Genomic DNA, 23,337 nt, shown 5'->3' with positions numbered 1-23,337 from the left:
GAAGTGTACCCAGGAGATCAAGGCTGCAGTGAGTGAAGATCATTCCACTGCACTCCAGCCTGGACGACAGAGTGAGGTTCTATCTCAAAAAACAAACAAACAAACAAAAAACAGTAAAAAAATTTTTTAGTAAGTTCCAATTGTGTGTCACAATTGTGCCAGGCACTGGGGGCAACAATAAACAAGACAGACCAAGTCTTTACCACTTTGAAATTTAAGTTTAAGGACTACTCTCTATCAAAGGACCCGGCACTGGCAGTATAGATTGCTGAAGGCCTTTGCCTTCTTTCCACCAGACAACAGAATTTGTGTCCCAGTCACTGCTTCTTCTTCTGCGAAAAATATAGCTTCAGTTTGGTCCACGAATACAGAAGTTGGTCAGAGATATTTTCTTTCAAGAGCACAACAAGTAAAACTTGGCAATACACACTAATTGAATGCACTTCCTTTTTCCCCGGGAGCTCCTGCCACATCTCAGCCCTGCAGGGCAGTCTTCATAAGGGAGGCAAAAGAAGGGCTGTGCACTGGCACTGACAGTTGGACAGTTAGTGCTCAAAGAAGCCTAAACCTCAACATTCTGAGGGAATCTTCAAGATCAAGGTAGACCTGGTCCAGTCATCTCTTAATCTTTTAAGGATCACTGGCCGGATGCAGTGGCTCACGCCTGTAATCCCAGTGCTTTGGGAAGCTGAGGCAGGTGGATCACGAGGTCAGAAATTCGAGACCAGCCTGTCCAACACGGTGAAACCCTGTCTCTACTAAAAATACAAAAAATTAGTTGGGTGTGGTAGTGCATGTCTGTAATCCCAACTACTGGGGAGGCTGAGGCAGCAGAATCGCTTGAACCCAGGAGGTGGAGGTTGCAGTGAGCCGAGATTGTGCCATTGCACTCCAGCCTGGGCAACACAGCGAGACTCCGTATCAAAAAAAAAAAAAAAAAAGGATCACAGATCTCTTTGAAAATCAGTGGCCCCTTTAGACTTTCTGTGCCAAAAAAGTTATGCATTCACCCCAGCACCCAGCTTTCCCTAGTTTATCTGAAGTTTCATGGACATAAGATGTGCCCAAATTTCCTGGAGCTCCAGAGATCCCACGTCAAGAATTCCTAGTGCATATAAAAGCCCGTTTGAGCTCTAACATCCATGATTAACAGTCTCTGGGTTGGGTAACTCTGTTGGTTTAAATACAGAGGCAATGACATGCCTGTTTAAGTTCAGGGAAAGTCCCAGTTCAATTCCCATGTGAGTCATTATCTTCCGAAAATGGGAAAACTCTGCTCCATGGCAGTGGACAGAACCTCCAAAACCAGTCAGCTGACACAGCCCATAGTTTCTGAAAAAGACAGTACAAAGCTCAAAAATAAGGTGGTTGGATCTATGGCATTGCAAAGCGACAACCCAAAGGTTGTGAGGGTTGTTGCCCGCTGCTGACATAGCAGTAATACTCATTGGGTTCCTCCACTTCATATACGTCCTCCTCAATGGTATAGATGTTTTCTTCTGAGCGAATTCCCTCTGCTACTGCATTTGCCAATCCTGAGGGAGGGATGTTGGCCAAAGAGATGAGGCTGCGGAAATCAAGTGTTGAAGATGAGTTAAGCATTTCCCAGGTAACACGGAATCGAGTTAAGAGAATAGGCTTTCCCAAAGAGACGGCAACTAAATACAGTGCATGATCTTTGATCAGATGCTGAACAAGGGGAAAAGCCAAGAAACAGCAATAAAATACTATGGGGAAACAATTGAGAAAATTTCCATTAATTTTAATTTTCTTAGGTATAACAATAGCATTGTGATAGCTAAGAGAATATCTTTATTTCTAGGAGTTGCAGGCTGAAGTTTAGGTGAAGTGTCAAGATGTCTGCAATTATGTACACATTTAGATTTTTTAAAAAATGGGCCGGGCACCATGGCTCACGCCTGTAATCCTAGCACTTTGGGAGGCTGAGGTGGGTGGATCACGAGGTCAGGAGTTCGAGACCAGCCTGGCCAACATGGTGAAACCCCACCTCTACTAAAGATACAAAAAATTAGCCAGCGTGGTGGCGTGCACCTGTAATCCCAGCCACTTGGGAGGCTGATGCAGAGAATCACTTGAACCCAGGAGGCAGATGTTACAGTAAGCAGAGATTGCGCTACTACACTCCAGCCTAGGTGACACAGCAAGACCCTGTCTCAAAAAAAAAAAAAAAAAAATTATTAATGCTTTAGATAGCATTCAATGTTCAGAAGTTTTTGTTTTGTTTTATTTGATGCTGGGTCTTTCTCTGTCACCCAAGTGGGAGTACAGTGGCACAATCATGGCTCATTGCAGCCTTCATCTCCTGTGCTCCAGCAATCCTTCCACCTAATTTTCCTATATTTTGTAAAGAAGAGGTCTCATTATGTTGCCCAGGCTGGTCTCGAACTCCTGGGCTCATGTGATCCTCCCACCTCAGCCTCCCAAAGTCCTGGGCTTATAGTCGTAAGCCACAGCACCTGGCCCAGAGTCATTTTTGTAATCCAAATATATTGCATCCCATTCATGTGCCAAACATCACTAAAAGTCTAAAATCTAGTAAGTTACGTAAGCCATACCTATTTGAAAGGGATGTGTGTGTGTGCATGATCAGGAATGAAGGTTAAGACAGGAGTCTTTAATAGATTAGCAGTTCTTAGCCCTGACTGTTCACTAGAATCACCTGGAGAGCTTTCAGAACATTACCTATGCTTAGGCTTCATCCCCAGAGATTCTGACTCAGTTGCTCTGGGGTTGGCCCTGCACTAGTACACTTCGGTGCTCAGGTGATTCTAATAGGAAACCAAAGTTGAAAATGCCTGGGGCTGGTTTACAGAAATGCTGAGAACAGATACTGGGTGTCTTGCTCACTTCTCTAATGCCAAAGTTCAGCCCAGACCCTGGATATAATAGGAGCTCAATCCGTTGATGTTTCAGTTCGTTGGAAAAACCATTAATATCAAGATGAACAAGCATGTTGTATTATTAGGGAGATTAATTCTGTACCTTAACTTTAGAACTAAAGAAGCTAAAGGTATCAGGAAGTAAACACAGCAGTATGTTACATTTTCTCTTCATAAAACTAGACCTAGAGGAAAAAGGAAGTATAAACTCAGATCTCAAAGCCCCAGGACAGGACTTCTCAGAGTAAAGATCAGACATGTTAAGAGCAGGGACTGCCAAGATTCTCATCTTTCCCCAACCCCATTCCATTATTCTTACCTTAAATTCTGTGTCTTCTCTTTGCTATGAGAATACCCTAGATAAAGGGGGAAAGAAAAGTCAATAAAAATGCCTTCATAAAATAAATGAGACAAGAAATCAAATAGGCTCACTGGAGGCATGCATTGTTTAGGGAAATCTGGTCTCACCTTAGATTGAGTTAAATGAAACTCTCAATGTGTGCCTTAGATAATTATATGGACTGACTAGAAAATAATAATAAAGATGCATTTTTCTTATTTAACAATTATGAGGCCTCTACTATGTGTCTGGCAGTTTGCTTGGCACGAGGAACACAGGAACGTAAAAGTGAATTGTGAGCCATAATTTCATGAAGCTTATGTTCTCCTGTGGGAGACCAAAGAAATAAAAGAAAACAGTACCCCAGACCCAAGACCAGCCTGACATGGAGAAGCCCCGTCTCTACTAAAAATACAAAATTAGCCGGGTGTGGTGGCCCATGCCTGCAATCCCAGCTACTCGGGAGGCTGAGGCAAGAGAATCGCATGAATCCGGGAGGCGGAGGTTGCAGTGAGCCAAGATTGCGCCATTGCACTCCAGCCTGGGCAACAAGAGCGAAACTCCATCTCAAAAATAAAAGGAAACAGTAAATAGGAAAAAAAATAATTTCAAATTATGATGTATTATAAAGGAAGCCAACATCATATTGAAACAGATAATAGAGAGGGTGGTCAGGGAAGGACCCTCAGAGATGACCTTTAAGCTCACTTCTGAAATGAGTCAGCCAAGTAGAGAGCCAAAAGGAGCATTCCAGGATGAGAGAACCCTCAGTAAAGATCTTGCTGAGTGCCTGAAACTGAAAACATGGCTGGACTAAGGGAGGGGCCCAAGATAAGGTCTGAAAGGTAGGCTGGGGCTAGGTCTAACAAGACCTTTCCAGCCATAATCAGGAATCTGTATTTGATTCTAAGACCTGTAGGAAACCTTAGATTTCCTTGAAGGGCAGAGATGTGATCCTTATTTGTTTTAGGTTTCTTTTAGCCGCTGAAAACAACTTCGTTATCTCATAATTTCCATGTTGTGGGTCAGGAATTCAGGTGTGGCTTACTGGGTACCTCTGGATCAAGGTCTTTCATGATCTCTTTCAAAGTGTCTTCTGGGGATGCAGTTTCAAATATTTGAGACTGGAAATTTTCTTTTCTTTCTTTTTTTTTTTTTTTTTGGAGACAGGGTCATGCTTTATTGGCCAGGCTGGAATGCAGTGGCAAGATCATATCCGATTGCAACTTTGAACTCCTGGGCTCAAGGGATCTACCCATCTCAGCTTCTGAATAGCTACAATATAGGTGCACACCACCACAGCTGGATAATTTTTAAAATGTTTTTGGGCTAGATGCAGTGGCTCACGCCTATGATCCTAACACTTTGGGAGGCAAGGCAGGCAGATTTCTTGAGCTTGGGAGTTCGAGACCAGCCTGGGCAACATGGCGAAACCTATTCTCTACTAAAATACAAAACTAGATCTCTACTAAAATACAAAACTAGCCAGATGTGCTGGCACATGCCTGTGGTCCAAGCTACTTGGAGGCAGAGGCAGGAGGGTCACTTGAACTCGGGAGGTAGAGGTTGCAGTGAGCCGGGATCGCACCACTGCACTGCAGCCTGGGTGAATCTCAATATGTTGCCCAGGCTAGTCTCAAACTCCTGGCCTCAAGTGACTCTCCTCTCTTGGCCTCCCAAAGTCTTAGGATTATAGGCATGAGCCATTGTGCTCAGATATTGATTTGGGTTTTAATATTGGATTAGAAGGAGGAATAAAGAAATGAGAAGATAAATTAAGTAGAGATAGTGATGCCTTGGAGTAAGGTAATGGCCAAAAGAGATGCAGAATAATGAAAATACTTTAGATATGTTGGAGGAAGACTGCAGGAATCTTTTGTTGTTGTTTTTCTTTGAGACAGAGTCTCCCTGTGTCACCCAGGCTGGAATGCAACAGCAAGATCCTAGTTCACAGCCTCAAACTCCTGGGCTCAAGTGATTCTCCTGCTTCAGGCTCCTGAGTAGCTGGGACTATAGGTGTCCACCACCATACCCAGCCCTAAGGAATCTCAACATCTAAAGATCACGCAGAAGAACTGAAAAGCAATGGATCAAATAGGAGAATGTCATTTCAGAAGCCAAGAGAAGGAAGACTTTCTAGAATGAGTGATCAACTTAAAACGTTGACTATAATAAAGATAAAGGTATCAGGCTGGGAACGGTGGCTCACGCCTATAATCCCAGCACTTTGGGAGGCCAAAGTGGGTGGGTCACCTGAGGTCAAGAGTTTGCGACCAGCTTGGCCAACATGGTGAAACTCCCGTCTACTAAAAATACAAAATTAGCCAGGCGTGGTGGTGCATGCCTGAAATTCCAGCTACTCAGGAGGCTGAGGTGGAAGAATCACTTGAACCTGGGAGGTGGAGGTTGCAGTGAGTCAAGATTGCACCATTACACTCCAGCCTGGGCGACGAGAGTGGCAGAACCCATAATGGTGAGGAGCAGGACAGTCCTGGTTTCAAATCCTATATCTATCAATTAACTGTGTAATGCAGGCAAGTGACCTAACCTTTTAGCATGCTGATTCTCCATTAGAAACATAGGGTAGTTACGAGAATTTAATGCATGTAAAGCACTTAGCAGCTTCAGTCCACAGTTAGTGGGGTGACCAACTCATCCCTGTTTTTCTTGGACTGTTCCAGTTTTAGCTCTAGAAGTCTCACGTATCTTAGAAACACCCTTTAGTCTTAAGCCAGTCTGAGGTGATTGCTCACTCCGCACAGACAGTCCCTGTTTGCGTATTAGTAAGAAAGGCTGCTATGTTGTATTACACTCTGGGGCCTGGTGGTACACACCTGTTGTCGCAGCTACTCTGGAAGCTGAGTCAGGAGAAACACTTAAACCTGGGAGGCGGAGGTTGCAGTGAGCTGAGATCGCACCACTGCACTCCACCCTCCATCTCAAAAAAAAAAAAAAAGAAAGAAAGAAAGAAAAGTGTGCGAGGTTTTGGGGGTAATTCAAGTATTATTTAGATCTTGATTGTGGCGATGGCTTCCTACTGTAATTCTTCATCAAAATTCATCAACTTGAACACACTTTTTTTTTTTTTTTTTGGAGACTGTCTCACTCTGTGGCCCAGGCTGGACTGCAAAGATGCAATCACAGCTCACTGCAGCCTCCTGGGCTCAAGTGATCCTCCCACCTCAGCCTCCTGAGTAAATGGGACTACAGGTGTGTGCCACCATGCTCACCTCATTATTGTTATTATTACTTTGTACAGGCAGCAACCTGCTTTGCTGCCCATGCTGATCTTGGTCTCAAACACCTGGGTTCAACTGATCCTCTCACCTCAGCCTCCAAAAGTGTTGAAATTACGGGCATGAGTCACTGCACCCGGCCATTGTATTTATTTATTTATTTATTTATTTATTTATTTATTTATTTGCTTATTTATTTATATTTTATTACTATTATTTTTTTAAGACAGAATCTCACTCTGTCACCCAGGCTGGCATGCAGTGGCATGATCTGAGCTCACTGCAACCTCTACCTGCCAGGTTCAAGTGATTCCCCTGCCTCAGCCTACCCAGTAGCTGGGATTACAGGCATGCGCTACCACACCCGGCTAATTTCGTATTTTTAGTAGAGATGGGGGTCTCACCATGTTGGCCAAGCTGGTCTCGAACTCCTGTCCTCAAATGATCCACCTGCCTCAGTCTCCCAAAGTGCTGGGATTACAGGCATGCGCTACCACACCCGGCTAATTTCGTATTTTTAGTAGAGATGGGGGTCTCACCATGTTGGCCAAGCTTGTCTCGAACTCCTGTCCTCAAATGATCCACCTGCCTCAGTCTCCCAAAGTGCTGGGATTACAGGCGTGAGCCACCACGCAGGGCCTGTTTTTATTGTTGTTGTTGTTTTTTCTGTTTTTGTGGGGTTTTTTTTTAAGGACAAGTAACTTAGGAAAAGCTATGTGCTAAGTACCATGATGGAGGGAAACATTCTGTAACCCCAACCATGACCCAGTGTTAAACGGACTTGCAATCTACTCCCAAAGAGGTATGCCTGAGAAACCAGTAACAGAAAAGTGCACAGAAGGGAGCGTTTTTTGCTGCTGTGTTTCCTAATAAACCTAGCATATTCATGAAGTAAAGAAATTGGTTTACTGGAATCAGCCTGCCTGGATTTGAATTCGGTTCTGCCAGGTACTGATGTTGAAACCTTGGGAAGGCAGCTTACTCTAAGCTCGACTTCCCTCCACTGTAAAATGGGATGGCACTGTTCCTTACCTCATCAGACAGTAACGATGATAAAACGTATGTAAAACATTTAACGCAGTGCCTGCCTGGCACACAATAAATATTAAATTAAAATTAGCCATTATTGTTAGGATTTGGATGGACAAAAGGGTATTTAGTCTAATCACCTTTGGGTATAAACATGAATTTGCATTTCTATCTAGGTTTTACTGGTTCACATTTAAAAATTTGTTATCAGAAGGAGAGAGAAACAAAAACACTTACATTTGAAAATTAAAGCGCCAAAGATAAGAGCCAGAGCCAGCCCAGCAGAGATCCCTGCTGTGATGTAGATGACTGTTCTGATGGTTGCTCCAGAGTCCCGTAACTCATTGGTCAATGTGGATATTTGCTATGCAAACACAAACAGGATTTAAGCAGAAAATAGCTAGAAATCGCTTGTGTACTCAGTCTCATGATTTGTGAATTGGACCATCCCTTTTACAACATCACAGGATGGCAGAGTCCTTGAAATCACCTTTCATCTGTCACCTTGTAGCCAACACTTAAGCCAACCCAAGAAAGAGACTCGCTTAACCTTTGGAGTTAGGAAGGAAACAAAATGTGCCCTTCTGTGCTGTGGGTGGAGAAGGAGCTCTTAAGACCCTTCCCCTGCCCCTGCAAAAATTGGTTTTAGAGTGGAGTCTTGTTGGTTCAAGACCCCTAAGATTCCCCAGAGAGTTTCAGAGTAGTTTACATTTGGTGTCTTGCTGTGAAACCTCTATTTTTCATGAAAAGACAATGATTCAATAACCAAGACTTTACAGACAGATGGTCCTGCATTCAAATCCCAGTTCTGAGGCCGGGCACAGTGGCTCACGTCTGTAATCCCAGCACTTTGGGAGGCCAAGGCAGGTGGATCACCTGACATCAGGAGTTTGAGACCAGACTGGACAACATGGTGAAATCCAGTCTCTACTAAAAATACAAAACTTAGCCAGGCATGGTGACACATGCCTGTAATCCTAGCCACTGGGGAGGCTGAGGCAGGAGAATCGCTTAAACCCAGGAGGCGGAGATTGGAGAGAGTTGAGATCATGCCCCTGCATGCCAGCCTAGGCAACAGAGCAAGACTCCATCTCAAAAAAACAAAAAACAAAAAAACAAATCCCAGCTCTGCCACTAAGGGCTGAGTAACCCTGTAGAGTTATCAGGAAAATTAAGTGACAGAAAATATAAAATGCTTATTACAGGGCCTGGTACATAACAAATGTTCAATCAGTGGTAGTCATTATTGCTATTGCTCTAGTTAACTTGATTTTCTGATAACTGAGAGTCACACAAAATAAATCCTGTTTCTAAAATTTCAGTCTATGTTCTCTCTTTTTCTCTTTAAAAACTATGATTAGGCCGGGCGCGGTAGCTCACGCCTGTAATCCCAGCACTTTGGGAGGCCAAGGCGGGCAGATCAAGAGGTCAGGAGCTCAAGACCAGGCTGGCCAACATGGTGAAACCCTATCTCTACTAAAAATACAAAAATTAGCCAGGTGTGGTGGTGGGTGCCTGTAATCCCAGCTACTAGGGAGGCTGAGGCAGGAGATTTGCTTGAACCTGGGAGGTGGAGGTTGCAGCCAAGATCGCGCCATTGCACTCCAGCCTGGGCAACAAAAGCAAAACTCCACCTCAAAAAACAAACAAACAAACAAACAAACAAACAATAATTATAGGCCAGGCCCACACCTATAATCCTAGCACTTTGGGAAGCTGAGATGTGAGGATCACTTGAGGCCAGGAGTTAGGGAGCAGCCTGGGCAACATATTGAGACCACATTTATACAAAACACATAAACACACACACACACAAAATAATTATAAACACTTTTAGAGCAATGAATTTAAGGAATTTAAATCTTCCATTTATTCTACATACATTTACACATTGATTCAATACACATTACTCCTACAATAACAGGAGTCCTATATGTAAGATATTGTGCATTAAGCATTGTGGGCACATACAGGTCCTTAAAAAGCACTGTTTGATTGCAAAGAGAGAAGGAGCAAATACAAGATGCTGAGCATCAGTTGTGAATACACAAGCAAGAAACTGAGTCAAATAAATGTGGACTCCTGGATATGTCCTCAAGTAATTTTTTTTTTTTTTTTTTTTTTTTTTTTTTTTTTGGAGACAAGGTCTTACCCTGTCACCTAGGATGGAGTGCAGTGGCATGATCACAGCTCATTGCTCATCGTAGCCTCAACCTCCTGGGCTCAAGCGATCCTCCTGCCTCAGCCTCCCAAGTAGCTGGAACTACAGGTATGTGGCACCATGCCTGGCCAGTTTTTAAAAAATATTTTTTGTAGAGACAGAGTGTCACTATGTGGCCCAGGCTGGTCTCAAACTCCTGGTCTCAAGCAATCCTTCCACCTGGGCCTCCTAAAGTGCTGGGATTACAGGTGTAAATTACTGTGCCCGGCCTCCTCAAAGAATTTTTAAGTCATTGCTGCAAGTTTGCTTTCTAGTGGTTTTTCTTTTATGACTGAGTTTCACTCTTGTTGCCTAGGCTGGTGTGCAGTGGCGCGACCTCAGCTCACTGCAACCTCTACCTCCTGGGTTCAAACGATTCTCCTGCCTCAGCCTCCCAAGTAGCTAGTACTACACAGGCACATACCACCACACCTGGCTAATTTTTTGTATTTTTAGTAGAGATGGGGTTTCACCATGTTGGCCAGGCTGGTCTCAAACTCCTGACCTCAGGTGATCCACCATCCTCGGTCTCCCAACGTGCTGGGATTACCGTGTGAGCCACTGCACCCGGCCAGTTTTTCTTTTATTCTAAGAAGGTAGTAGGGACAGTAAAATTGAGGTTAATTAAGGTATGGTTTTATTTATAGTTAAATACAGAAAATTGGCTGGGCGCCATGGCTCATGCCTGTAATCCCAGCACTTTGGGAGGCCGAGGAAGGCAGATCACCTGAGGTCAGGAGTTCAAGACCAGCCTGCCCAAAGTGGTGAAACCCCATCTCTACTAAAAATACAAAAATTAGCTGGGTGTGGTGGTGGGCGCCTGTAATTCCAGCTACTCAGGAGGCTTAAGCAGGAGAATCGCTTGAACCTGGGAGGTGGAGGTTGCAGTGAGCTGAGATCGCACCATTGTACTCCAGCCTGAGAAACAGGAGCGAAACTCCATCTCAAAAAAATAATTAAAACAAAATTAGCCGGGTGTGGTGGCGCATATCCTATAATCCCAGCTACTCGGAAGGTTGAGGCAGGGGAATCACTTGAACCCAGGAGGCAGAGGTTGAGGTGAGCCAAGATCACACCATTGCACTCCAGCCTGGGCAACAAGAGCGAAACTCTTCTTAAAAAAAAAAAAAAAAAACAATTTATGGCTTTGAATATTCCTGATTGGTGTCTTGTCATATATAAAGAGGTAAATTTCAATACTCTTTCCCATTAGGGTTGTGATGGAAGCAAGAAGAATGGTACTCTAGGGAGATGAAGAATCTCTGAACCTTCCACAGGGTAGACAGCTGTGAAACTGAAGAATACGAGGGACAAAATGCTAACGTTCCTTCTTCGTGCTTTTCAAGCTCTTACTATATGCCAGGCACTTTACCCGCATCACCTCAGTCCTTCATTACAACAGGGCTATGAGGTTAGAACGTCAACGTGTTACAGCCGAGGAATCTGAAGCTAAGGGAACTTCAGGCTTTTTACCTCAAGGACAAGGTGGGCATGAAGGAAGTCTAGAGCCATACTTTTCCCATCCAAGTTGAGCACAACACGGCTCACAAAAAAAGTTACTTACTGTCAGATTTATATCAGGGAGTCTCCCCAGTGTCTGTGTCTCTGCTATAAAAAGAGAGAGAAAGAGAAAGAGGAAAAATAGCCAATAGAATAGTTAAGAACGTTTTCTTTTATTTAAGTTTTTAAAAAATCTTAATGATGCCTATAATCCTATTTGAAATGAATTCTACTCCATACTCGTCACAATAATTAATGGAGAGACCAACAAAATTTACTGAACACCCAGGAATCAACTTTAGGATGGCCATATTTTTTCATCTAGACAATGAACCCTACTATTTTATGAAATAGAGAATTCTGCCAAGAAGTCCTACTTCAATATGTGCTTTGTTTTTTTTTTTTTTTTTCACAAGACCCTAATGAGTTCTACAAAAATCCAGCAATATTGATAACACTCAGGCATTATTTATTTATTTTTTTTTAGAGACAGAGTTTCACTCTGTCACCCAGGCTGGAGTGCAGTGACATGATCTCAGCTCACAGCAACTTCTGCCTCCCTGGTTAAAGCAATTCTAATCCCTCAGCCTCGCAAGTAGCTGGGACTACATGCATGCACCACCATGCCCAGCTAATTTTTGTATTTTAAGTAGAGACAAGACCATGTTGGCCAGGCTGGTTGTGAACTCCTGACCTCAGGTGATCTGCCCACCTCAGCCTCCCAAAGTGCTGGGATTACAGGTGTGAACCACCAGGCTTGGCCTCAGGCATTATATTCCAATTAGATTTTTAAAGACGACAAAAATTCACTTCCTTTTTTTTGAGACTGAGTCTCACTCTATTGCCCAGGCTGGAGTGCAGTGGCACAATCTCAGCTCACTGCAGCCTCCATTTTCTTTTTCTTTTTTTTCTTTTGGCGAGACAGAGTCTCACTCTGTCACCCAGGCTGGAGTACAGTAGCATGATCTCGGCTCACTGCAACCTCTGCCTCCCAAGTTCAAGCGATTCTCCTGCCTCAGCCTCCCGAGTAGCTGGGACTACAGGGATGCACCACCACACCCAGCTGATTTTTGTATTTTTAGTGGAGACGGGGTTTCACCATGTTGACCAGACTGGTCTCGAACTCCTGACCTCAAGTGATCTGCCTGTCTTGGCCTCCCAAAGTGCTGGGATTACAGGCGTGAGCTACCGTGCCGTGCCCAGCCTTCATTTTCTTAAATAAGTTTTGCATTTACTCATGAGAAGGGAGACAGGGTTGCCTACAAATGAAAATAATCACTGTGGCCACAATGTAATAGGAACCAGGCCTTGTGCTAAACTCCTTCAGTGAAGGAGCTCATTTTAGAGATACTTAGAAGCACTTACTTTAGAACTACTCTACTAAAGTAGAGACTGTTAGTCCCATTACACAGATGAAGAAACTGAAAATCAGGGAAGTGAAGTGACTAACCCAAGGTCACACAACTTAGCAAATGACAAAATGGCCTTCCAATTTAAGTCTGCATAGCTTTAAATGCACATTCTTAATGATACTGCCTTCACCAGCCTTTACCTCAGTGCTGTCATTATGAAGAGGGTCACATTGCCCAGCCACCTACTCACCATCTTTCCTTCCTGTTCATTCGTTTATTTCATCTGCAGGTCCATTCCATGAATATGCACTACACCCTTACTCTAGGCACAGGAGACAAAGCAGGGAACAAGAGGGGCACAGGCCCTGACCTCATGAACGCTGAATTCTAAAAATAAGTACCTTGCCAGCTTTTGGGAAACTAAGCGTGCTTACTCATTTTTATGGCTGAGTCAGAGATGTCGAAAATTCTTAAATGTCACAGTCACCTTCTGGAAGCCTTAAAGTCGGAACCCTTTAATGTGTATAAAGAGTTTGACTAAATGCTGGTTTAACAAACTATAGTTTAAATATTATAAAAGGCATGGCCTCAGCCTAAAATTATTGAAGAAAATAAAGATTATGTTCCACTTACTTTTGCCCTAATTACCAGAAAAAAAATTTAAAGTATAAAAAACACAGGCCGGGAGCAGTGGCTCATGCCTGTAATCCCAGCACTTTGGGAGGCCAAGGCAGGCAGATTATGAGGTTAGGAGATTGAAACCATCCTGGCCAACATGGTGAAACCCCGTCTCTACTAAAATACAAAAAATTAGCCGGGCGTGGTGGTGTACGCCTATAGTCCCAGCTACTCAGGAGGTTGAGGCAGTGGAATTGCTGGAACCCAGGAGGTGGAGGTTGCAGTGAGCCAAGATCACGCCATCNTAAATGTCACAGTCACCTTCTGGAAGCCTTAAAGTCGGAACCCTTTAATGTGTATAAAGAGTTTGACTAAATGCTGGTTTAACAAACTATAGTTTAAATATTATAAAAGGCATGGCCTCAGCCTAAAATTATTGAAGAAAATAAAGATTATGTTCCACTTACTTTTGCCCTAATTACCAGAAAAAAAATTTAAAGTATAAAAAACACAGGCCGGGAGCAGTGGCTCATGCCTGTAATCCCAGCACTTTGGGAGGCCAAGGCAGGCAGATTATGAGGTTAGGAGATTGAAACCATCCTGGCCAACATGGTGAAACCCCGTCTCTACTAAAATACAAAAAATTAGCCGGGCGTGGTGGTGTACGCCTATAGTCCCAGCTACTCAGGAGGTTGAGGCAGTGGAATTGCTGGAACCCAGGAGGTGGAGGTTGCAGTGAGCCAAGATCACGCCATCGCACTCCAGCCTGGTGACAGAGTAAGACTACTTCTCAAAAAAAAAAAAAAAAAACTTCATCAGTTCAACTGCTAAGTAAACATGAATCTTAAGTGCACATAAGATTTTCAACTGTAAATCCAGTTTCAGCCTCCCTATAATTATTTTCTTGATAAAATGGTAAAATAACTTCTTTTTAAACTTCATTTTGCTATGAAAATGATCAATAAAATCAAGCACTGTTGTGTCATTATAGCATTTTTTCACACAGATTTGGCCACCAACCAAGATGGATGGGACAGTTGAAGGGAGTGGCAATGTTCTTTCTGGAGAACCCAAGATTTGCCTCAGGGGACAGGTAGCAGTGAAGGTGAGATGTGATGGCCTTAATAGTGTATAAATTTAGTAGTTACCATCTATTCGGCACTTATTAGGTGCCAGACATGGTGCTTAGCACCGTATACATACAATCTCATTTAATCCTCAACCACAATAAGTAGGTACTACTATTTTCCCCATTTTTCAGATGACGATACTGAGTCTGAGAGAGCCACTTTGCCCAAGATCACACAGCTATTAATTGGGAAAGCTAGGATTTAAAGCAGATCTACTCTAGAGCTGAGGACTCACCTGTGACCCAGTCCTTCCTCCTTCAGGTAGAAGAGAAGTTGCATTTGTTCTGTGTTCAAATTCCAGGCCCTTGGATCTCTTACTTTTAAAGGCTCTACTCCATTTTTTTTTTTTTTTTTTCTGAGAAAGGGTCTTGCTCTGTTGCCCAGGCTTGGAGTACAGTGGCACCAACTTGGCTCAGTGAATCCTCAACCTCCTGAGTTCAAACAATATTCCTGCCTCAGCCCCCTCAAGTAGCTGGGACTACAGACCCATGCCACCATGCCTGGCTTTTTTTTTTTTTTTTTTTTCCTTTGAGATGGACTCTTGCTCAATTTTCCAGGCTTCAGGACAGTGGTGAGATCTCAGCTCACTGCTCCCAGGCTCAGATGATTCTTCTGCCTCAGCCTTCTGAGTACCTGGAATTATAGGCATGCACCACCATGTCCAGCTAATTTTTGTATTTTCAGTAGAGATGGGGTTTTCACCATGTTGGCCAGGCTGGTCTCGAACTCCTGACCTCAGGTGATCTGTCTGCCTTGGCCCCCCATAGTGCTGGGATTACAGGTGTGAGCCACTGCACTCAGCCTAATTTTTTGTATTCTTAGTAGAGATGGGGTTTTGCCATGTTGCCCAGGCTGGTCTCGAACCCTGAGCTCCAGTTATCTGCCCACCTTGGCCTCCCATAGTGCTGGGATAACAGGTGTGAGCCATTGTGCCCAGCCCCATTTTTATATTAAATGCTCCCACATCCCACATTTTGAGTTGGTTTGCCAGCAGCCAATTTACATAATGTTACATATTATAGACAAGCCATTAAATATCCATAAATTTCAATTTTTTATTTTATTTTCCTATTTTGGAGCTACTGACATACTTTTGGTTGTTTCAATATTTTTTCTCAGTCAGGCCCTTGAGAAGCTCAGAGATTCGAGGTATTGTGCCTATATTCCCATTTTTGTTGCCCTAGAGGGAAGGAACTAACAAGAAAAAACTAAAGGGAAGGCTGGGCGTGGTGCCTCAAGCCTGTAATCCCAGCACTTTGGGAGACTGAGGCAGAGGGATCACCTGAGGTCAGGATTTCAGACCAGCATGGCCACCATGGTGAAACCCCGTCTCTAATAAAAATACAAAAATTAGCTGGGCTTGGTGGCGCGCATCTGTAATCCCAGCTACTCAGTAGGCTGAGGCAGAAGAATTGCTTGAACCCGGGAGGCGGAGTTTGCAGTGAGCCAAGATCATGCCACTGCACTCCAGCCTGGGTGAGAAAGTGAGACTCCCTCTCAAAAAAAAAAAAAAAGAAAAGAAAAGAAAAGAAAAAGAAAAAAGAAAAACTAAAGGAAAGAAGACTTCTGTCCGTGGTAGAGACAAGTATAAGGAAATGCACCACCTCGACAGGGAGTAAACTCCATCTACAGCAAATGCCCACTCAGTGGTGATTTGGTAAAAAGTACTGGCCAGGTGCGGTGGCTCCCGCCTGTAATCCCAGCACTTTGGGAGGCCGAGGTGGGTGGAAAACGAGGTCAGGAGACCGAGACCATCCTGGCTAACATGGTGAAATCCTGTCTCTACTAAAAATACAAAAAAATAAAAAATTAGCTGGGCCAGGTGGTGCGTGCCTGTAGTCCCAGCTACTCGGGAGGCTGAGGCAGGAGAATGGCATGAACCCGGGAGGCGGAGTTTGCAGTGAGCCGAGATGGCACCACTGCACTCCAGTCTGGGCGACAGAGTGAGACTCTGTCTCAATTAAAAAAAAAAAAAAAAAAAAAGTACTGGAGCACAGAATGAGAAAGTGAGACTAAATGGCCCTTGAAGTCCCTTCTAGGACTATGGTTGTAGGATTCTTTAAAATATAACAACAGCATATAATAAGTATCTGGTATGACTTTATTAACCCACAATGTGGATAATCATCTGTCCCCACTATAGTTTCCTCTCTAATTGCATAAAAGATGTTGGCTACCAGTCACTAAAGACTAACCAAAGACTGAACCTTTGGAGAGCTAAAACTAGTAACTATAGTAATAATAAACAGTTGAGTGCTTTCTATGGGCCAGGTACTAGCCTGAGCATTTTACATACATTATCATGTTTATACATTACAACAACCTCATGACATGGGCACTGGAATTACCCTCATTGTAGAAATGAGCAAACTGAGCTTCAGAGAATTTGAGCAACTTGACTGAGGTCACAGAGCTAGCAAGAATAGCTGAAATGAGAACCCATTCCACCTGTCACTGAAGTAGTTTAACCACAATCTCATTCTGCCTCCTGATCTTATAATATTAATGACAACAGCTAACATATACTGAGGACAAATTGTGGTCAGACATTGGGCTAAACGTTTTAGACATTTTCTTATTTAAAGCCCATAAGGTGTGATTTATGAGATTTATGACATTATGAGGTAGGACTCACCTATTAACCTCATTTTACAGAAGAAAAAAAAATGGAGCTCCAGAGAGATTAGGAGAGACCAGGACACTGACAAGAAATGACTTAAAATTAACCTTCATGATCAATGTTACCTGACTTCTACTTTCTGCCCAATGTTCTCATCTGGAGCACCCTGAGTACATCCTTGCTGAATTACATGAAGAATTTAACTATTCCTTCTGAGGTTGGAATCCAGGGAAGCTGATGGGCTTTATTCTAGCTAAAAGGCATCCTAGAAATCACCTAATCCAATGTGTCAGTTCCCAAACACAGACTGGCACCAGTTCATGATGAAACATCACCAGTCCAGGGTCAGTCCGAAAATGTGGACAAAGTAATGAGCATTTCATCCAATTTAGTTAACATTTAAGTAAAATTAAAGACTATAAAGTTTATTAACTTTTTTTAAAAGTTAAAATTTAAGTAAAATAATCCTAAGCCAGAGCATTTTTTCCCAGCACAGGTGTGTCTCCACCACTTCCCTCTTCTCAAACACTATTTCAGGTGCACAGAGACATCCATGCCTCCACTCTCACACTGTTTTCTCATCTTTTTTCCCACATTCAAAATCCTCTGAATTCAGAGCCAGCTAAAGACTCCCTCCTCTGCCCCATGCATAGTTACCTGGGCCATGTTCCCCGGTGGTAAGCATCCTTGGAAAGGCTGAAGTAAAGTCTCTCTGCAGAGTTGGTGCAGGGGTGACCTTGGCTAATGTCAGAAACCAACAAAAGGATGAAAATTATCTGACAGCAGAAAGCTTATTTCAGGGAATCGAAGGGGCGGCAGGAAAAAAATGCGAAAGACCATTAACAAAGAGAAATACAGCCTCAGCTTCCAAACCTGCCTAGATACCTACATTGAGAGTGTATCACACACTTCAAATGTTTGACAAAGGTAACATGCAGTCATCATTGTGACATTCTGATTATTAATAGTGGAACTAACAGCCATGCAAATGGCCATAATTACAGGTTGAAGACCTCTTATCTGAAATGCTTGAAATCAGAAATGTTTCAGATTTTGAATTTTGTTAGACTTTTTTTTTTTTTTAATGGAGTTTTGCTCTTGTTACCCAGGTTGGAGTGCAATGGCACGATCTCGGCTCACTGCAACCTCCACCTCCCGGATTCAAGCAATTCTCCTGCCTCAGCCTCCTGAGTAGCTGGGATTAGAGGCATGTGCCACCATACCCAGCTAATTTTGTATTTTTAGTACAGACAGGGTTTCTCCATGTTGGTCAGGCTGGTCTCAAACTCCCGACCTCAGATGATCTGCCCACCTTGGCCTCCCAAACTGCTGGGATTATAGGCATGAGCCACCGCGCCCAGCCATTTTAAAAAATTTTTTAGTATCCGCACTATACTTATGCTCCAATGAGCATTTCCTTTGAATGCCATGTCAGTGTCCAAAAAGTTTTGGATTTTGGAGCATTTCAGATTTTGGTGCATTTCAGGTTTGGGATGCCCAACTTAGAAATGCTTTTCATAAAATATTATCACACAAAATCCTTCTAATGGCCCACATGATAGGTATTATTGTCATATTTTACAGAGGAGGAGGTCACAGCGTTTCAATAACTTGCTCAGGATTATATAGCTAGTAAGAGGCAGAGTTAGATTTAAACTCAGCTCTATCCCGGCACAAAGTACATGTTATAGAAATCTTAAGCCTGTTCACCTCCCAGCATACATGCACAACCCAGCAGTTCATCATGCTGGCTGTACCTGGGGTAAAATCACCTGAGGAAGACTCTGTAAAAAGCTAATGCTTAGGATCTACCTCCAGAGATGCTGATTTCTCTGGTTTTTGGTAGTGGGTTTTTTTTCTTCTTCTTTTTAAGAGATAGGGGTAGTCACACTATATCGGCCAGGCTGGTCTCAAACTCCTGGCCTCAAGTGATCCTCCTGCTTCAGCCTCTCAAAGTGTTGGGATTATAGGCATGAGCCACTGTACCTGGCATCTGTAGTTGTTTAAAAATTCTCTATGTGATTCTAATGAGAGTCAGGGGCTCTAACCACTGATCTAGGTCTTTCTTCCCATCTATACATTCCACCCATGAGTTTTGGGTTTTCTTTTTTTTTTTTTTTTTTGAGACAGAGTTTCATTCTTGTCACCCAGGCTGGAGTGCAATGGCGAGATCTCAGCTGACTGCAACCTCCGACTCCCAGGTTCAAGTGATTCTCCTGCTTCAGCCTCCCGAGTAGCTAGAATTACAGGCCCCCATCACCATGCCCAGCTACGTTTTTGTGTTTTTAGTAGAGACAGGGTTTCACTCTGTTGGCCAGGCTGGTCCCGAATTCCTGACCTTGTGATCCTCCCACCTCAGCCTCCCAAAGTGCTGGGATTAGAGGTGTAAGCCACAGCACCTGGGCATACCCATGAGTTTTAAAACAGATGGAAGGTGTTAAATATCACTGAGCATCACTGATGGGGCCTGTTAAACTTTAGGTCTTGGCGGCCCACCTCCAGGGGCTATAATTGGGGAAGTCAGAGGTGAGAACAATCAGTGCCTTTAATATGATCCACAGATAAATCTTATTCATAAAGAAGGCATGCAACGGTCCACTCACCTGGTTTGATGACCAACTTCAGGTTATGTTTTTCATCATTCATTATGCCTGGGATTTGGATCCGGCAGCAGTAGACCCCACTGTCTGCTAGAGTCACATCCTCTATGGTCAGAGACACATCTCCTTTGTGGAAATACCCCTTTAGCCAGTATCTGCTGGATGTCCGATCATTCACACCCCCTTTGTCAGTCCTGAGCACCACGTTGCCACAGTCAAACACAGGACAGGCTCCTTTGCCCCAGCATACGGGCACGAGGTTCCCTGGCGGGGCTGGAGTGTAGGAGCAGGGCAGATAGGCATTCTGACCCACCTCTGCTGTGTATTCCACTTCTGAGGACCCTGAATAGAGAGAAGGAGAGCCAAGACTCAGGCAGTGAGTGAGGTTACTCCATTTCAGGAAAACTGCAAGCAATGCCTTGCAGAATAAAGGGGAAGCCACCGCTGCAGTCCTGTTTGGAGGATGATTTACTGCGACAATGCTTCTCAGATGTGAAAGCCATCAGAATCACTGGGAAGCTTTGCAAAAACACAGATTGCTGGGCTCAACTGCTAGAATTCCTGACTGGTTGGTCTGTGGTGGAGCCTGAGAACTTTTATTTCTAAAAAGTTCTCAATGTGGCTGAAGTGGCTGGTCCCAGAACCTCACTTTCAGAAACACTGCCCTAGGAGAGAATTGTGGCCCAATTCTGTGAACACGGGAGAACAGGGCTGATGGAAACAGACAATCAGAAAAATTGGTCATGGTCAGCCAGGAAATGGCCCACCCATCTGGGCTACTTGTTTGTTCATCAACCAAGGGAGGCTCTCCTAACATACATCTCTTTTTAAGCAGTAAGGGCACAGTAAATAAAAACTCTTGATTAAATAAGAATCTTGGGTATTTGAAACTACTCATGGAGTTGTTTTAAGGTTTAAAGTTGTGAAAAGAAATTAAATTTTGGGACCCCAAACTCATTTAGCCAAAGGGAAAAGTCAAGCTCGGAACCGGATCACGGAAACCTGCCTCCTCCTTTTGATTCCTGAATAAGATGGCTACAGGATGAAAGGCTGCACGCCTCCCCCATATTTTGCCTACAAGGAAATTCCTGCTCAGCTGTGCGATGCAGATTGATAGCTCACCTTTACTGGCGCGGTCACCCCGGCCAGACACAAATGTGCATCTGATTGTTACCCTACCCCATTTTGTCTGTGTTACCTAATGCAAAATGCAGATTCCCATATGTTTCCTCTGCCCCCTTTTTTTTTAATGTGAGAACTGAGTGCTTCTCAATATCCCGCCTTGTCCCCTTTAAATTTGGAGCCCTCAAAATCATCTTCTGAGAAAGGCATAGACCTGTCTCCCAGGTGCCTCCTTAACTTTGGCAAACAAATCTCCTAAAATGATTGAGACTTGTCTCATCATTTTCCTCAATTGACAAAGTTAATTCCATTTAAAAAACCTATACATATTTTATATATGATAAAACATTCATCATATATTTTCTTTTGATTTTTTATTTCCCTTTTGTTTTCATATGACTCAACTACAGTAAAAACATTCCAACACTATCAAAGGTGTATGAAAAAGTGGCCAGGCGTGCAGTGGGTCACGCCTGTAATCCCAGCACTTTGGGAGGCCGAGATGGGCAGATTACTTGAGGCCAGGAGTTTGAGACCAGCCTGGCCAACATGGTAAAACCCTGTCTCTACTAAAAATTAAAAACATTAGCCGGATGTGATGGTGCACGCCTGTGATCCCAGCTACTCGGGTGCCCAAGGCAGGAGAATCACCTGAACTCAGGAGGCGGAGATTGCAGTGAGCCGAAATCATGCCACCACTGCACTCCAGCCTGGGCAATAGCGTGAGACTCCGTCTCAATAAAAAAAAAAAAAGAAAGAAAAGAAAAGAAAAATATGCCTTACTCTCCCAACTCTTTACCATTCCCTGGTTCCTTTTCCTAGAGACTATACATTAAGAAATGTCCACATATTCCTGCTCCCCGACAATGCACACACACAAATAGAAGCCTAATATATGCATTATTCTGCACCTTTCTTTTCTTTAATAACATTATAATTTGAGACATTCTATACCAGTATGTTTCCTCAGACTCACTGTTTGTAACATGATTATATCACATTTATTTACCCACTCCTTCACTGATGGACATTTAGGTTGCTTCCAAGCTTTTCCTATTACAAACAACATTACAATGGCCATCCTTGTACCTCTTCCTTGTCCTCTGTACAGCACCATTGTCTCATTGTAAATATCCATGCCCAGACTTACTTGTAAGTAGCAGCAGCAGCAGCAGCAGCAGGACACAGTCAAAGGGAAGATGTGAAAACATGGAGCTTGCAGAAGAAAAGTCAGAGGACACCTCTGTTAGGCACAGTTGTAACTCTCCAAATGGACTGGGCACTTCTTCCAGCTGTCTTCTCCACAATCACATGAGCGGTGGCCGCCCCCACTGAGTGCTAGCTCAGCACACCCGGGTGTCTGATTGCCAGTGATTCTTATAATAACACTGCCAGGTCTATAGTCACATAAAAGGAAACCAAAGTTCTCTGTCATGCCATGCTACACACATCCTGTAAGTGTTCTGATGTTTGTCCTGTGACATCAACAAAGAGGAAGCAATACTTCAGTGGAAGAAAACGCTACTTAGTCATGGCACATAAAGAGAACCCTCTAATATAATATCCCAGATGAAATAAACCTGAAATGGAGCATGTATGAGTCCATCTGACTAGCAGGGAAGACAAAGTACAGATGCATCATCCGTGGATTCATTCACTCAAATCAGTCCCTCCATCAGGCCTGTGACTAATGTTTATGAAGCCCCTACTTTGCACCAGGCACTGGACTAGGAGGTGGAACACAACGGTGAATGGCATGTTCCTTATCCTCACATTTACAGACCGTCGCAACTCCCAGCATAAGCCTCACTCTCATCCTTCTAACACAGATTAGGTTGTGGGTCCTATAACCTTGCTGGGTCTCAGTTTCCTCATTTACATAATTTATAAAATGAGAAAATTGTATTAGATAATACATGCATGGCTCTCTGTTCTAATATTCTGACTTTGACCTTCAAACTTCCAACTCTTCAATTTAGAAAAAAACATGTTCCTTTTGGCAACACTTCCTTTCCTCTACTCTGAGTGGAATTAAGGGGATCTTGGTATCCTATTTCATCTCATGCATACAAGGTGCCCCCTCTCCCCTAATCCAAGAGGCTTTGGGCATGAATGATCAGAAAATGCTGAGTTCCAGCCATACTCCCATTACTGAGGTAACAGCTCAGACTCACACAGCCTCAGCTCTGGGAGTGTGACCTTTATCTGGACACCTTAAAAGCGAAAGCTTTTTTTTATAGAAGGGAAGTGAGCTCACAGGCTGAGTGGTTTCTGAAAAGTCAGTGGCCTTCCTCTATGTCTTGCCTACTTGAGTTTCTTTGTCATTCACATTTATGCCATTAAATGCATTTGGTATAAACACCCAATTTGTTCAATATAAACAAATGGCATTTAATATAAATATGCAACTTCTTCAATGTGTGTACTTCCCATAGCATCACAGAGTGGCAGTTACTCAAGAGATCATAATCAGTTTCTCATTTTATTTTACTTTATTTTGAGATGGAGTTTCACTCTTTTTGCCCAGACTGGAGTGCAGTGGCACGATCTCGGCTGACTGCAACCTCCACCTCCCGGGTTCAAACCTGGGATTCTCCTGCCTTAGCCTCCCCAGTAGCTGGGATTACAGGCATGCGCCACCACCCTGGCTAATTTTGTATTTTTAGTAGAAATGGGGTTTCTCCATGTTG

General features: G+C 43.5%; 1 protein-coding gene across 2 annotated transcripts; it reads right to left on the bottom strand.

Moving 5' to 3' along the window:
• Positions 1-109: 109 nt before the first annotated feature.
• Positions 110-22,211, bottom strand: HAVCR2 (hepatitis A virus cellular receptor 2). Of its 2 annotated transcripts, XM_017854408.1 has the most exons (7): positions 21,798-22,199; positions 19,529-19,867; positions 17,583-17,666; positions 11,270-11,313; positions 7,743-7,869; positions 3,220-3,256; positions 110-1,567 (listed from the first exon to the last, which is right to left on the bottom strand). In XM_017854408.1, the coding sequence occupies exons 1-7, from the start codon at positions 21,856-21,858 to the stop codon at positions 1,375-1,377; spliced, it is 885 nt and encodes a 294-aa protein (XP_017709897.1). In that variant the 5' UTR covers positions 21,859-22,199; the 3' UTR covers positions 110-1,374. The 2 variants fall into 2 exon arrangements, with proteins under 2 accessions (XP_017709897.1, XP_017709899.1); XM_017854410.1 differs by lacking the exon at positions 17,583-17,666 and having other exon boundaries at positions 21,798-22,211.
• Between the last annotated feature and the right edge of the window lie 1,126 nt (positions 22,212-23,337).

The sequence above is a fragment of the Rhinopithecus bieti genome, unplaced genomic scaffold (assembly GCF_001698545.2).
Source record: "Rhinopithecus bieti isolate Rb0 unplaced genomic scaffold, ASM169854v2 scaffold_38833, whole genome shotgun sequence".
Lineage (NCBI taxonomy): Eukaryota > Metazoa > Chordata > Mammalia > Primates > Cercopithecidae > Rhinopithecus > Rhinopithecus bieti.
The sequence above is the reverse complement of the archived record's forward strand: the minus strand, read 5'-3'. Positions and strand labels throughout refer to the sequence as shown.

Excerpts from the sequence above, each read along its gene's own strand:
- HAVCR2 (XM_017854408.1), bottom strand. The coding sequence starts at position 21,858 with ATGTTTTCACATCTTCCCTTTGACTGTGTCCTGCTGCTGCTGCTGCTG. Across the intron at positions 11,314-17,582 it reads CACCGGGGAACATGGCCCAG|CAGAGACACAGACACTGGGG; the intron begins GTAACTATGCAT and ends CTCTTTTTATAG. Across the intron at positions 1,568-3,219 it reads GAGAAGACACAGAATTTAAG|CCTCATCTCTTTGGCCAACA; the intron begins GTAAGAATAATG and ends TGATTTCCGCAG.